The sequence below is a fragment of the Hyperolius riggenbachi genome, chromosome 3, assembly GCF_040937935.1.
Source record: "Hyperolius riggenbachi isolate aHypRig1 chromosome 3, aHypRig1.pri, whole genome shotgun sequence".
NCBI lineage: Eukaryota > Metazoa > Chordata > Amphibia > Anura > Hyperoliidae > Hyperolius > Hyperolius riggenbachi.
Genome location: NC_090648.1, coordinates 420,806,605 through 420,822,199, shown reverse-complemented (window position 1 = coordinate 420,822,199; position 15,595 = coordinate 420,806,605). Strand labels below are relative to the sequence as shown.

Here is a 15,595-nt window from a genome sequence, read left to right as displayed (position 1 = left end):
AAACTAAGGAGTTGGATGATGAGGATGATGATTTTTTTGTTCCAACTCCACAACCTTGTGTATGTATGTATATGTGTGTACCCAGCTATGAAATAAAAGTCTGGAATCTGTAATGTGTTAGCAGTGCAGGCAGTCCAGGTATATTGATCTTCTTGCGTGTGTAATTACAATAAAGATCAGGAGTATTAGCACGCGTGCACTAGTGACTGGCTGCAGTGTTTACGCTCCCGATAGGACAGTAGTGTTTTACAACCTAGGTTCTCAACGTGTGGTACGCGTACCCCAGGGGTACTTCTGATGGTTCCAGGGGGTACTCGGGCTTGATATACATTACCAAGAATAACAAATTAAGAGTTTTAGAAAATGATACATCTTATTTAAACAGCCCTAAATTAATGTTTTAGCTAATTAAAAGCAATAATAAATGCTTGGTAATAGTTTAGAACCAATTATCATGTATTATGATTAAATATATATTTGTCAAGGGGTACTTGTAATAATGTTTACTATGCTAGGGGGTACTTGGTGGGTACACGGTTTTAAAAGGGGTACATATCAATAAAATGTTGAGAAACACTGTTTTACAATTCAGCGTGTGGATGTAACGTTCGTAGTAAGCTGATCTGAAGAGTTTATTGTTTAACTCAAAAAAGTGGATTCTTTATTTGAAGCAGTATTGTACTTTTGTACATAAATACAGTTGTCTGTTTAGCCCTCAAAATTTATTACAAATGTGATTTGCTGTCAAAGTGCATCAATAAAAAAAATAAATAAATAAAAATTGCACCCCTTTCCTTCGGAGGCCCAGACACAGAGATCTTGACAGCGTGGCCTACTGTGCCCTCATTTCTATTCCTTGCCGGAAGATAAAAACAATAGTTATACAATTTCTTTTCTACCTAAAGAAACTAGGTGGTTTCTCTCTTATGCTAACAGAAGATTAGTTATTGATAAAGAGGACAGGGGTAATTTTAAACTTACGTTTTTGCTGAAAGTCTTTTTTTTCTACGAGTTTACACTTAAAAGATTCCCCTTCCAATTATTTAATTTACTAATTAAATTACTAATTATGCAGTAATTTTTCAAAAGTTTTTTTGTATTATTTAGGTAGCTTGCAAACTAAACAAAAATGTTGATATATACTGTCAAAGTTAAAGTTTACTGCAATCATCCATAAGTATTAATGTGGGTGCTCATAATGGTGTGTTTGATGCTAAAAGGCCATGGTCCGGGCCTGTGAGAAGAGGATAGAAATAATAGCTCTAATCCAATATAAAACCACCTGCACATAAGGCTATAATCCATCTCTGACCTTATAAACCAGGGCAACCTGGGTGATTAAGTAGCGGTATGAGATCTACTCAGCTTCCTGTGGCATGATTTACACCAGGTTCCCCTTATCTCACACAATATATTTACCTAGAAAAATTTACTTCACAGGTGAAGGCAATCTTTGAAAACCATACACAAGGCTACAAATTGAGCCCATCTCAATAGACGTACTAGGATGACAGCTAATATATTGCTTAAGCCAAGATACAGCTATAATCGAAAGTTAATACATTATACAAGTAAATGTTTTATTGCCTCACAGAAAAAAATAGGCAGAGTGCACAAAAAGAGTGAACTGATCAGTTTCAGGACGTGCTAAGCATTAATTTACGTAGTCCAAATTCAAGTACAGTAATAATTGCACACATAAGCTTGAGGTAGACAGGTTATACATTTCCAACAAAAGCTAAAACTATGGTAGGTGAGAAGTTATTTTAAATAGATTTACTGCTGGACTAAAGGCACCTTGGTATGGTTAGAAACAACTGATGACAGATAAGAGCTCAGCCTAAATTAGCTTGGTATGCAACTGTTTTTAGCTCCTCAAGAAGAGGTCCCACGCTGTCACATAATACAATAACACAAAATGTATTTAACCCTTCACACATTTAAACATCCATAAAGATTTGCTGCATAATAGCACTGTGTTCTGTACAAAAATCTAGTACAGTATATACCGTATTTTTCAAAGATGTGTCCGAAAAAGACGTTGGTGCGTCTTATAATCTGAATGTCCATAATTCCTCCGTCTTCTCAGTGGCCACGGCGTGTGGGGCAGAGAGCAGCTCAGAGAACGCCCAAAGCCAGTGCAATCACAGGCAGGGCTCCACCCACCAGCGCTTCTGCCTGTTCAAACACAGTGGGATATCCGTTGCCAGACACCGCTCTTTGCATAGCTGGGAGATAGTAGACACACCAGATCGTACTGCCATACTACACATGGAACAAACTTTCCTCTGAGGGCGCTGCACTTCCTGATAACTGACACCCTCTTACTGCGTGTCCTGACAGCGCACATGTGCCTCTGGAGTCACACAGTAAGAGGGCATCAGTAAGCAGGAAGTAAGTTGCCCTCCGAGGACAGGTGTTCCATGTGTGGTGTATGGCAGCGTGATCTGATTATTACTGAACAGTTCACGGTCCTGTTCCCATTTTCTCCATCCTCCCTCGCCCCACCCCACCCATCGCTGGGACCCTCTAAACATATTTAACAAGAGTTTTTTGAATATGTTTGAATGGCTGCATTCACATTTGTATACCCCCATCTGCGGGTACACAGACGGAAGTGCAGCTGTCCTTTAGCATGGTGCCGCTAGTTCATAGCTTTTTCCTCAGACAACAAAGGCAATCAGAAATCTCAACTAACCCAGCATGCCTGAGGGAATAACAGGGGCAGGGCTTTGGGGGGTGTTGCAGGCATAAAATACTTACAAAGCCTCCAGTGTCTTCTACCCTTCCTGTAGCTTCTAGCGGCTGTACGGCGTCTGTGCATGGCTCCTGGCATGTCACGTGATCCGGTGCGTGTCAGAGGTGACATGCCGGTAGCCGTAGATGGAGAACGCTGGGAAGCCGCAAGGAGCAACAGGATGGGTAGAAAACCCAGAGGCTCAGTAAGTATTTTATACAGCATGGCGGGGGCGGCTTCGTGGAGTTGTGCATCAGGTGATCTCTGCCTGTGCCAAATACCGGGGGTTGTGCTATATCTTCTTGCATGCCGGTGGTTTAACAGGAATTATATTGACAAGGTGTAAAAAAATATAAAACGTAGAAGAAAACACAGGCGAAATTTAAATGTATATGGGCCTTTGTTCCTTAGGTGTCTGACTTTGCTCTTTTTAACATTGCAGGATGATGAAGACCTTCACCAGTGCATACAGTGTAAAGGGTCGGGATGTTCCCCCTGTGCTATATGTCATGGCAGCAAGTTCACCATGTTAGCCAATCGGTTTAAAGAGTCTTACCGTGCATTGCGCTGTCCTGCTTGTGATGAGAGTGGCCTGCAGCCCTGCCCGATATGTGCTGAGGATTCGGAGGGATATAGTCGTTCATTATCTCCACGCTGTTAAAAAAAATTGTAACATACGATTTCAAAGTGCATAAATATTAGAAATTCCATTGTGTCAGAACTACTGGTTAGACAAAAATAACAGTATGATGGGAAGATTTACCAAAACTGGAGCAAGTAAAGCTGGAGCAAAAGTGGCGTAATTCCACAGAACAACCAAAGCAGTGCATCATCCAATCAGCAGAAAGGATCATTGGCTTCATCTACCCTCCACTCAGGGCTTCTACAACTGCAAACACAAAGCTAGTAAGGCCTCTTTCACACGGGAGACTAAACTGAGCACTAATCGAGCAGTTCAGCCTCCTGGCTGCTGGCCAAGAGCGCCATTCGGGTGCAGTGCAGCTGAATGACAGTGTTTGCAGCACCAGGTGTGTCAGTGCTTGACATGGGGTAGCGTTACCCAGTGAACTGTGATTTGTCAAGTCTGAGCACTACTGCGCTCAGATGTAACTCCATGGGGGTCAGCCTCTTCACTAAGGGCTAGCAACAGGCCAGTGGATGGGAGCAGCTAACAGGCAGCAAATTCACAACCTTCAGCCTCCCATGTGAAAGAGGCCTGGATAGGAAGGATTTGATTGGCCCAATTCCAAACAGCATACATTTTGCATTATTTACATGAAGGATAGAATAATTATCACAATAATTACCATCTCTAATAGTCACTGGCACTCTCACTCCATTTTCCAGCTCCTCCCTTCAAAAACTGAGATAAACAGCTGTCCCAGGCTAGATATGCTCAATGAAATGCTAGCAAATCCAGCTCACTTTCAAATTTAATATAAATTATATGCAGGTTGGAGTTGGGACTTCAAACCCATTCTGGTTGCCCCAGTTCCAAGTTGGAAATAATTTGCATGCAAGCCAGGATTATTAGCATCTCAACTGCCATCTCCATCCCAGAGTGATGGGCCCCTTTTCCATGAGCAGTTGATAGGCAGTGAAAAGCCTCTCAAACTCTCACAACTGCTTGTGAGGTTTAACTTACCTGGAGATTTTTGCACCCCTCTGCAGTCGTCCTGTGCGCACGCTGTTTTTCAGAGTCTCTAAGGCAGGCAGTGGCGACCCTCACAATGCTAGCCGGCCACGCGCATCCCCACCGCTCTCCCGTGGCCAGGAGTGCTCTACGCATGATAGTATGCAAAAATTGCAACTGCACATGCACAGAAAGCTTCCAGCCACAGAAGCACGATCAGGGTGTGCGCAGTAGCCGCTGGGGCCATGCATGCCCAGTAGCCGCTGACTGGCCAGCTTAGCAGGAGTCACCACTGCTTGCCGGAGGGAGTCGGACCCACGTCGTGGGCACAGGACAATGTCAGGTGGCTGCAAGAAGCCCCAGGTAAGTTAAACTCATTTTTTTACTTAAATCTCACTTTAAAAAAGACATCAAAGGTGACAACCTGATGAGATATACAATTGTATCTTTCCTCCTTTCTCCTAAATTACTTTTTTAGATTTCCTGATTTTATATTTAAATCAAGTTTTTAAGTTTTTACGGTTTCATTGTCTCTGCTCAATGACACATTCATTGAAGCATGCCAGAGCTAAAATCTATGAACTATTGATTATTTTTATCTCTTTCCTGTTCTCAGAAACTATTACCTGCCAGTAAAGTTTTATGGTTATAATTCCTTATCAGTGAGGGTAATGGTATAACCCAACCCAGTCCCGACCCAGACAGAAAATGTTACTTGCATACCTTATGTTTAACTCTTTCAGGCAGAGAAAGAAAAAAAAAGGAACAAAAAACATGGTAATTTATTTGCTTGGCACTGTACATCCACATGTCTATCTCATCATGTCACCTCGGTTATCTTTTAAGGAATACCTGTAGTGACAGGGGTATGAAAACTGCCATCTCTGTTCCCTTTCAGAAATGCTACTTGCCCGTTTATGGTGTTGATCCTCGAGTCTATATTTAGTCTGTGACAATGACCCAGAACAAGTATACAGATGAAGGTTTCTGACTCCTTACTGATTTACTGGCTGCATGCTGGTTTGAGATAAGTGTCAAACTTTTGAGCCTTAAGGTGCGTACACACATGCGACTATAGTCGTTTGAAACGATCGTTCCCCGATCGTTTCAAACGACGATCGTTTAAAAAAAGCAGCCAACGACCATTAAGTCTAACGACGGACGAGCTAGATCGGGAAAAACGAACTATCTAGCTTGGCGGATTTTTTCCAACGACGATCGTTTGCAAAAGTAGTACATCGTTGGAAACGGTCGTTCGAACTAGGCTTGACATGCGCATTTCACTATTTCTCCATGGAACTTTTTCATTATTATGCGCAGGCGCAATAGTTGCTTTTACGTGATGTAACGTTCCTTCTAACAATCAGATCGTTACACAACTTTTAAAACTAACTTTACTTAGGTCGTTCTTTCCTCAATTAAAAGTTCGTTTGTCGTTGACAACGAACGATAGTTGTCGCATGTGTGTACGTAGCTTCAAGAGCAGTAATGCAGCCAAGCAAGTGGATTACAAAAAAAAAATGTCCAAAGATGGCAGCTTCTACATTTTCAACCCCAAGTTTCTCTAAATGATCAACTGCAAATTCACCCAGAAATGCTGCAGTTGCTGGAATTCAGAGCAGTATATTAATGAATGTTTTTATGTACTGTTGATCATCAGTACATTGTCTATTGCCTATCAACTATTAGCAACCCTCAAGTCAATTTCTTCATAAAGGCTGGTTCACACATGAATGAAAAACACAAAAAAAAAACTATTTCCAGACTGTAGAGACCTAGAAGAACGAGCATGAAAATGGATTTCATGTTATTGTTAGGAAAGTCCTGACCCGCAAAAAAACTAACTGAATACCCAATACCAACAGATGCAGCGCAAGCCATTCCTATCCATTTTGCAAGTAGAACTGGAATGGCTGGTGGCAGCACAGAAAGCAATGCAGAGAGGGGAGAAGGCTTTTACAGCAATGACTTTTCTGTCTGTTCTGTTTACAAATCAAAACTGATACAGACAGATGTAAAATGTACAGGAATGGAAGGTATGTCAGATAAATTGTACACATTTTCCATTCAACATATACAGTAGTGTCAACCTAGCCTTAGCGTAACCTAATTTGACCAAGGAAATCAATTCAAATCTGTTTTCCCAAGATTCTGATTGGTTGATTTGAGCAACTGCTGAAATTTTGCTTCAATTTTCTTTGCATTTCAGTTTATAAATACACTTGCTAATGCAAACTTGTTCAATAACAAAGTCCACACTTAGAATGTCATCTTTTCCCTTTATAGTACAGGAATGTGGTTTATAATGTTTGATAATTTTTATTATTATTATTCCAGAGGCATCCCCCATCTCCTTTGAGCTCGCAGTTCCAGGGCAGGGGTTAGGCCAAGGCCTCCTAGGCCATGGCCTAGGGCACCAAAGAAAGAAGGTCACCAAAGCAGCAGCAGACTAAACTAGTGCAGCATTTGCAAGCTTGCAAATGCTGCAATGCAGGGAGTTCAGGCTAGTGCCTGACTGTGGTATTCTGCTGCTAGCTGCCTGTGCAGCAGCCGCCTCGCTCTCTGTGCATGTTTGCATTGTGGCCGGCGGCTATGGACTTGGGCAGCATTGGAAACGGAAAGGAAGAGGAAGCTTCTGCACTGGAGAAGAGCGGAGAAATGAGTGACAGATGGCTGCTGTGGTGTGAAGGCAAGCTGGCTACCTATACTGAAGGGTGGGGGGGGAGGGGAAGGAGGGATTAAGGGAGTCATCTGACTACCTATACTGGGGGGGAGGGTCATCAGGCTATCATATACTAGAGGGAAGGGGTCATCTCACTACCTATACTGAAGGGGGGCGGCTGGTGACAGTGGCCTAGGGCAGTAAAGAGTACAAATCCGGCCCTGTCCAGGGCTGAAACCCTCTGAACCTATTCAACAAAGGCTTGTCAAGTAGGTTCACCTGGCTGTTCTTCCATCTGTGTACTAGCGCAACCGCATTGTGCAGCAAGACTCAGTGCAGTAGCTCAGAGCCACTCCTACACAGCTCCAGGCTATTATGGTCAGTGTGCCTGCACAGTTCAGCCACACTCATTTATGAATGGGGCATGGCCATGAAAAAAAGGGTCCAGACGACCAGCAGTGGGCTGAAGAAGGATCAGAGAAGCCTCTGGAAGATCCAGGGGCTTCCCTCTACTGAGCCACCATAAGTATCTAACTTTCATAGTTTTTTTTTTTTTTAAATAACAGGTTTGCTTTAATTAAACTATTCAGGAAAGTAAGAATGTTCCTAATTTCACATGTACTGCAAAACACAAATCCACAATATTATTGTATAGATATTAAAAATGGTTAATAAGATGCTAATGGTTTTTAGCTGATACAAATGTTTTGTTCATTTTATGCAGCTTGGACTTGCTCTTTACTTACCAGTATAATGCTATCTGTATCACATCTGGCTTCCATTTTTCATTCCAGTTTGCAATAATCCATCAAATGTATCGCATGAGATAAAAACCTTTGTGAATTGTCTTTTTTGATAAATTCCTGAAAAATTACAGCATGTATGAAAAACTCAAGTCAAGTCAAGGTTTTGTTACCACATGAAATTTTTACCAATCATATCTAAGTTAATTGAGCCCCTAATTCCATAATACAATTACATTCACTGAGTCATATCCTCCACGCTGGCGTGTTAGAGACTGAAGACAATTGTTGCATTTGGACACTGCGACTGTCATCCATTTCTTAGTATTTGACAGCGATATATCAACAGTAATTTCAGCAGAATATTCTTCATTTATTTTGAAGCAGAATGCACAGCAAAGCACTGACACAATGTTTAGGCTGATTTGTCCTTTATTAGGGCTAGTGCACACCAAAAATCATGGGTGTAATTGCAAAGGCAAAGTGTTTTTTGAAGCGATTTTAGGCATGTGCCTAGCGATTTTCTAGGTATGCCTAGCAATGTTTGGTGCGTTTTGTTGTAGCCTTTTTTTTTTTTTACAGTTTAAGCTGGAAGTGAACAGCTTTTTTAAAAAAAAAAAACGCTTAGAAAAAAAATTTGCTCTGTTCTAGCAGTTTTTAGATTGATTTTCCACTTTTCGTATACTTAATATTGAGGCTGAATCACCTCCAAAATGCTGTAGGACCAGCATTTGCGTTTGGAGAAAAAAAAAATCACATTGCTCTGATGTGATCCATCTCATACAAAGACATTAGCCAAGCATTTTGGGAGCGCTAGCATTTTAGAAAGCACTCAGAAGTGCTCTTGGTGTGCACCAGCCCTGAGTGATGTTTGAGACAGGGCGAAACCAGCCCAAAACTTGGCGCTGGTGCTTTGAGAAGCCCAATGGAAAGAGAATGGGCACAAGCTCTTTTTTTCTACCTGGAATATGTGAGTTCCGAACCGTGCATGTCCAATGGAAGTTCTCGTATCTGTTGTCTTTTGCATCTTTTGCAAGCTCTTCTTTTTACTAAGCATGTGCAGTTGGGAACTTACACATGGCTAGTGTCTATACACTCATGCACAGAGGGGCGCTTTTGGTCAACAGACTGCACAGGCAGTGGAAATACTAAAATGGTGCAAAGTAAGGAGCAGGTGGGACCTGGAAGGCAACAAGCAACAGGACCAAATTCCTTATTCCACAAATTATTTCTAATGTTTTAATTCACTTAAAGCGGTATCGTCACCATAAAAATCTAATTTCAACAGCAACTGGTCTGAGTGTATTACGTGATAAAGATGCTAAGCCTGCATTCAAAACTTTCAAAACTTTTTCTGCTGTTATGATTTGGAGTTAATTAATAATAATTCCTTTTTTTGTATAGCGCCTTTCTCCTGTCGGACTCAAAGCGCTTGCGAGGCAGCCACAAGAGCGCACTCAGTAGGCAGTAGCAGTGTTAGGGAGACTTGCCCAATGAACTCCTTACTGAATAGGTGCTGGCTTACTGAGTAGGAAGAGCCAGGATTTGAACCCAGGACTCCTACATCAGAGGCAGAGCCCTTAACCATTACACTGTCCATACATCTATCTATCACATACTTAAGGAACACTGGCCCTTTAGTAGTCGGTGCCAAAGAATTGCATGCTGAGGGTTCTTTTTATCTATAATCTATTCCTCCTCTTCCCTTTATTTCCCTGCCAGCTGCTTATCTGAAACCTAATCCCCTACTCACTTATGTTTACAAGCAAGGCTGAGGCGACTCAGCGATTGGAGGAGACTAGAAAAAAAGTAAAGGGCAGAAATGACATCACGAGTTAGCCTTAACTGTGGGCAAAAGACATGGCCCCCACCAGGAACAGAATTCTCGCCATTTACTATATAAAATTCACTGAAAACAAAACGTGGACAGTACAATACATGTGTTATGTAAGTAGATCAAGTATTTATCTACTGCACCTGCAAAATAAGCTCCCGATGATGTGTGCGGGAGCGAGCACGTGAGTGGCCATGGGCGCACAGCCGCAGTATAATCACTGGCGTGATTACATCGGGACTGGCGGCGGGGAACGAGCATCTGAAGAGGACGGCGTTGGACGTTACCGCTGCAGGGGGCCGATAGAAGCCCCAGGTAAGTGTCAGCTTGTTTGATTTTTAGGATGCAAAATAACTCCCTTAAAGGACAACTGAAGTGAGAAGAATATGGTGGCTGCTATTAATTTCCTATTAAACTATATGAGTTGACTGGCAGCCCTGCTCATCTATGTCTCTGCCATAGTGTCTGAATCACTCCAGAAACAAGCATGCAGCTAATCTTGTCAGATCTGACAATAATGTCAGAAACACCTGATCTGCATGTGCTTGTTCAGGAGCAGTGGCTAAAAGTATTAGAGGCAGAGGATCAGCATGAAAGCCAGGTAACTGGCATTGCTTAACCACTTAATGACAAGCTGACTTGTCATTAGAGTCCTGCTAGAGACTCTTAATGGCTCCGGGATGTTTTTATAAGTCAGACAGTGCTGCTGCCGCTGTGCGTGTGCACATGCGCGCTCCCGCGCCTGCACGTGTATCCCTGTGCATGTACACGTGAAAATAGGAGGGGGGGGGGGGAAACACCAAAGAAAAAATACACCTTTATTTCCAAATACTATATTGTCACCATACTTTGTACTAGGGACATAAATAAAATGTTGTGATAACCAGAACAAATAGGCAAATAAAATGTGTTGGTTTTATGTACAGTAGCAGTGTTTATATTAAAACTATAGGGGATGAAATTGGAGAAATAGTGTATTTTTTCATTTTTTCCTTGTTTTTCACTTTAAAATGCATAGAAAATAAAGTAATTACTGAAAACAAATTTAAACCCCAAATAGCCCAATTGGTGGTGAAAAAAACAAGATATAGATCATTACATTGTGATTAGTAGTGATTAAGCTATTGGCAAATGAAAGGGATGAACACTGAAAGGTGAAACTCGCTCTTTTCCATTAGGGTAAAAACGCCTTTCGGGTGAAGTGGTTAAAAGGAAATACACTCACCTAAAGGATTATTAGGAACACCTCTTCAATTTCTCATTAATGCAATTATCTAATCAACCAATCACATGGCAGTTGCTTTAATGCATTTTGGGATGTGGTCCTGGTCAAGACAATCTCCTGAACTCCAAACAATGTCAGAATGGGAAAGAAAGGTGATTTAAGCAATTCTGAGCGTGGCATGGTTGTTGGTGCCAGATGGGCTGGTCTGAGTATTTCACAATCTGCTCAGTTACTGGGATTTTCACGCACAACCATTTCTAGGGTTTACAACGAATGGTGTGAAAAGGGAAAAACATCCAGTATGCGGCAGTCCTGTGGGCGAAAATGCCTTGTTGATGCTAGAGGACAGAGGAGAATGGGCCGACTGATTCAAGCTGATAGAAGAGCAACGTTGACTGAAATAACCACTCGTTACAACCGAGGTATGCAGCAAAGCATTTGTGAAGCCACAACACGCACACAACCGAGGTATGCAGCAAAGCATTTGTGAAGCCACAACACGCACAACCTTGAGGTGGATGGGCTACAACAGCAGAAGACCCCACCGGGTACCACTCATCTCCACTACAAATAGGAAAAAGAGGCGACAATCTCCACAAGCTCACCAAAATTGGACAGTTAAAGATTTGAAAAATGTTGCCTGGTCTGATGAGGCTCGATAGAGTCAGAATTTGGCATAAACAGAATGAGTACATGGATCCATCATGCATTGTTACCACTCTGCAAGCTGGTGGTGGTCGTGTAATGGTGTGGGGGATGTTTTCTTGGCACACTTTAGGCCCCTTAGTGCCAATTGGGCATCGTTTAAATGCCACCGGCTACCTGAGCATTGTTTCTGACCATCTCCATCCCTTCATGACCATCATGTACCCATCCTCTGATGGCTACTTCCAGCAGGATAATGTACCATGTCACAAAGCTCGAATCATTTCAAATTGGTTTCTTGAACATGACAATGAGTACACTGTACTAAAATGACCCCCACAGTTACCAGATCTCAACCCAATAGAGCATCTTTGGTATGTGATGGAATGGTAGTTTTGTGCCCTGCATGTGCATCCCACAAATCTCCATCAACTGCAAGATGCTATCCTATCAATATGGGCCAACGTTTCTAAAGAGTGCTTTCAGCACCTTGTTGAATTAATGCCACGTAGAATTAAGGCAGTTCTGAAGGCAAAAGGGGGTCAAACACTGTACTAGTATGGTGTTCATAATAATCCTTTAGGTGAGTGTAAATATGGCAGCCTCACTATCCCTCTCACTTCAATTCTCCTTTAACTGCTTACTTTTTTCACTGTAGTGGTCCTTTAACCACTTTCCCCTCCACTACAGTATATCTACGTCAGCTGTGGCACCCTCCAAGCCACAGCCACGTAGATATACTGACCTGGCTGCAGCCCTGCTGTGCACGGTCGGGTGCTCTTTAGAGTGCACCCTCCGGCACTGTCAGCTGCAATACTAATTGGTGGAAGGGAACATGTTCCCTTTTGGCCAATTAGTATACCCTCCTCCCATGAATGATCGCTGCAGTAGTGAACTGCAGCGATCCTTCACCTGTCCCCCTCGGCGCACATAGAGTTAATAAAAATGCACAAGCAAGCAGCGACACTCACCTACCTCGGTCCTGCGACGAGCCTGAAGTCTGATCCTCCGATCCCCGCTCTGCAGTCAGCCGCATATTGCCGGAAACCCGGGTCCCGGATTGATGACGTCATCAAGCTGGGACCCGGGTTACCGGCAATATGCGGCTGACTGCAGAGCGGGGATCGGAGGATCAGACTTCAGGCTCGTCGCAGGACCGAGGTAGGTGAGTGTCGCTGCTTGCTTGTGCATTTTTATTAACTCTATGTGCACGGAGGGGGCTGCCTGATGGGGGGGGGGGGAACATCTGGCTATAGTTTCTTGGGGGGAGGGGAGGAAATATGCAAAGGGGGTATACATGTTTACTGGGGGGCATCTGAGGAACCAAGGGGAGGGGGGGTTACACATTTTGCACATCTGGGCATCTGGGGGGGCCCATAACTTAATACTGGGGGCATGTTTGGCTATAATGGGGGGCAGCGCTAATCCTGGGGGTACATCTGGCCATAATGGGGGTAATCCTGATCGGGGGACACATCTGGCTATAAAGAGGGGCACTATTCCAGGGGGTGCATCTGTTAATCTCTTCTGGGGGTGGCAAACACGGGACACATCTGGCTATGCTGGGGGGGCTAATATTGGGGACACATCTGGCTATACTGGGGGGATGGGGCGATACTGGGGACACATCTGGATATCTATACTGGGGCGACTTTAACTGGTGGCACAGTTTTTATGTCAATCGTACTTTTGATTTTTAAACAGAAATTGGTCAAAATTGAGAAATAGTGAAATTTTTTTATTTCCCCCCCCCCTTTTTCCCATTAACATGCATAGAGAGGAACATTTTACTTGGGACCAAATACCCCCCAATGAAAGCTTAGTTTGTCTTGAAAAAAAAGATATATAGATCATTTATGTGGCACGAGTACAGATGAAGTTATTGGTGATTAAACAGGGACACCGCAAAAGCGTCAAAACTGCTCTGGTCAATAAGGGGAAAACAAGGTCTGGATGCGAAGTGGTTAAACAGTTGAAATTTGACAGTAGGAAAATGACAGTTTAAAAAAGGCAGTTATAAAATGACAGTTTAAATTTGGCAGTTGAAAAATGACAGTTGAACTGTCATTTTTCAACTGTCATTATCCAACTGCTATTTTCCAACTGTCATTTTCCAACTGTCGTTTTCCAACTGCCATTTTTAAACTGTCAAATTTTAACTGCCATTTTCCAACGGCCATTTTCCAACTGCCATTTTCCAACTGCCGTTTTCCAACTGTCATTTTCCAACTGCCATTTTCCAACTGCCATTTTCCAACTGCCATTTTCCAACTGTCAAATTTTAACTGCCATTTTCCAACTGTCATTTTCCAACTGCCATTTTCCAACTGCCGTTTTCCAACTGCCATTTTCCAACTGTCATTTTCCAACTGCCATTTTCAACTGTCATTTTCCAACTGCCATTTTCCAACTGTCACATTTTAACTGCCATTTTCCAACTGCCGTTTTACAACTACCATTTTCCAACTGCCATTTTCCAACTGTCAAATTTTAACTGCCATTTTCCAACTGTCATTTTCCAACTGCCGTTTTCCAACTGTCATTTTCAACTGTCATTTTCCAACTGCCATTTTCCAACTGTCATTTTCCAACTGCCATTTTTCAACTGTCATTTTCCAACTTCCATCTTCCAACTGTCATTTTCCAACTGTCATTTTTCAAACGCCATTTTTGTATCCTAAAGAGGTCTCCCCCTTCCTCCTCAGCAGATGGGATCCAGCGCTGGGAGCCCCAAAGTTCTCCTTGTCGGTGTGTGTGCATGCGCAGTAGCTGCTCTCCGTTCAGGCTCCAGCAGAAACAGCCAAGCCCAATCACGTCCAATCTACTGCGCAGCAGCGCAGGCACACTGGTGGTACTTAAGATTTTCAGGCAATGAAAGTGGTACAATTGGTGAAAAGGTTGAAAAGCCCTGATCTAGGCCAGTATTAGTCTCAAGTTCCTTTAACTCTTGACAAAATTTAATCCGAATACATCAGCTGTGTTTATTAGTCATCCAGTTGTACACACAGGGGGTGTAAGAGGGCTGCCTTACGGATTTCCAGTGGTTTCCTGGCAATTGTGTTTTGCGATTCTTTTTTTGGGGGACCAAGAATCGCATCGCAATTACGGCCTAAATGCTGCATACAGTGCATTTGCAATTTATACAAATCCGAAACACTGAAGTAAGAATGGTCTAATAGCAGTTCAGCCAGCGATCAGCAAAGCACTGAAAAGCTCTCCAGTTATAACTAGCCCTAAGGGCCCTTTTCCACCTGCAGTCGCTAGCGTTCACGCTGAACGCTAGCGATTGCTGAATCGCAAAACCGGTGATTCCCCGACGTTTTGCGGCCGCGATTTTGCTATGCTATGCACTGCATAGCAAAATCGCGGCAAATATCGCTCCGCCGCGCGTTCGCGTTCGGGTAAAAAACGAATCGCGGTAGTGGAAATGACCTACCGCGATTCCTATGTTAAAAAGCAAACCGTAGCGATTGTAAAATCGCTAGCGGTTTGCGACTTTGCGATTCAGCCAGCGCAAACGCGCTGGTGGAAAATGGCCCTAACTGACATCGGATTGAATAAAGGTGGCCACACACCATACAATTTTTTTAAATATCTGTTCAATTTAAGAATTAATCAATTTTTCTGACTGATTGTAACATTTCAAAAATCTGACCAATGTACCACACACCTATGTTCAATTTTTCCCCAATTATGATAAAAATGATTGGAAACTCTGAAAAAATTGCTTGGGTGTGTATATTCATAAATTGACAATCTAACACACACCATACAATCTTTAGAGAAATTGAAGAAAAATATCTGGCATTCCGGATAGATAAAAATCTAAAAAAACGTGAAATCCGATCAGATTTTTCAGTCGAATGAAAAAAAAGCTTTCGATTTTTTCGGGAGATCCGATCGTTTTTATCGAATAGCTGTAAAATCGGATCATTTTATTGTATCGTGTGTGGCCACCTTAAGGGTCAAGCTGATCCTACAGTATTCAATTATTAATAGATTTTTTTTGTTTTTGATCAATATTATTTCCTGAATTACAATTCAATATCATGATCAATTATTTTGTGAGCAACTGAAAACCAACATTGCAGTTCTATCTTTCAATGAAATATAGCC

At 42.6% G+C, this 15,595-nt stretch overlaps 2 protein-coding genes across 15 annotated transcripts in view; one reads left to right on the top strand and one right to left on the bottom strand.

Annotated features, from left to right (window-relative positions):
• Positions 1 to 3,445, top strand: part of GRXCR2 (glutaredoxin and cysteine rich domain containing 2) — a 167,187-nt gene extending 163,742 nt beyond the window's left edge. For all 3 annotated transcript variants that reach the window (XM_068277532.1, XM_068277533.1, XM_068277534.1), the window contains one exon: positions 3,180 to 3,445. In XM_068277532.1, coding sequence (XP_068133633.1) covers positions 3,180 to 3,398 — 219 coding nt within the window. In that variant the 3' untranslated portion in view covers positions 3,399 to 3,445. The remainder of the gene's footprint in view (positions 1 to 3,179) is intronic.
• Positions 1 to 15,595, bottom strand: part of SH3RF2 (SH3 domain containing ring finger 2) — a 477,535-nt gene that overhangs the window by 349,030 nt on the left and 112,910 nt on the right. For 11 of the 12 annotated variants that reach the window (XM_068277518.1, XM_068277521.1, XM_068277522.1 and 8 more), the window contains 2 exons: positions 7,779 to 7,895; positions 3,294 to 3,391 (listed from right to left, as the gene is read on the bottom strand). The gene's annotated coding sequence lies outside the window, so the exon portion shown is untranslated. The remainder of the gene's footprint in view (positions 1 to 3,293; positions 3,392 to 7,778; positions 7,896 to 15,595) is intronic. The other variant, XM_068277524.1, reaches the window with a different exon arrangement.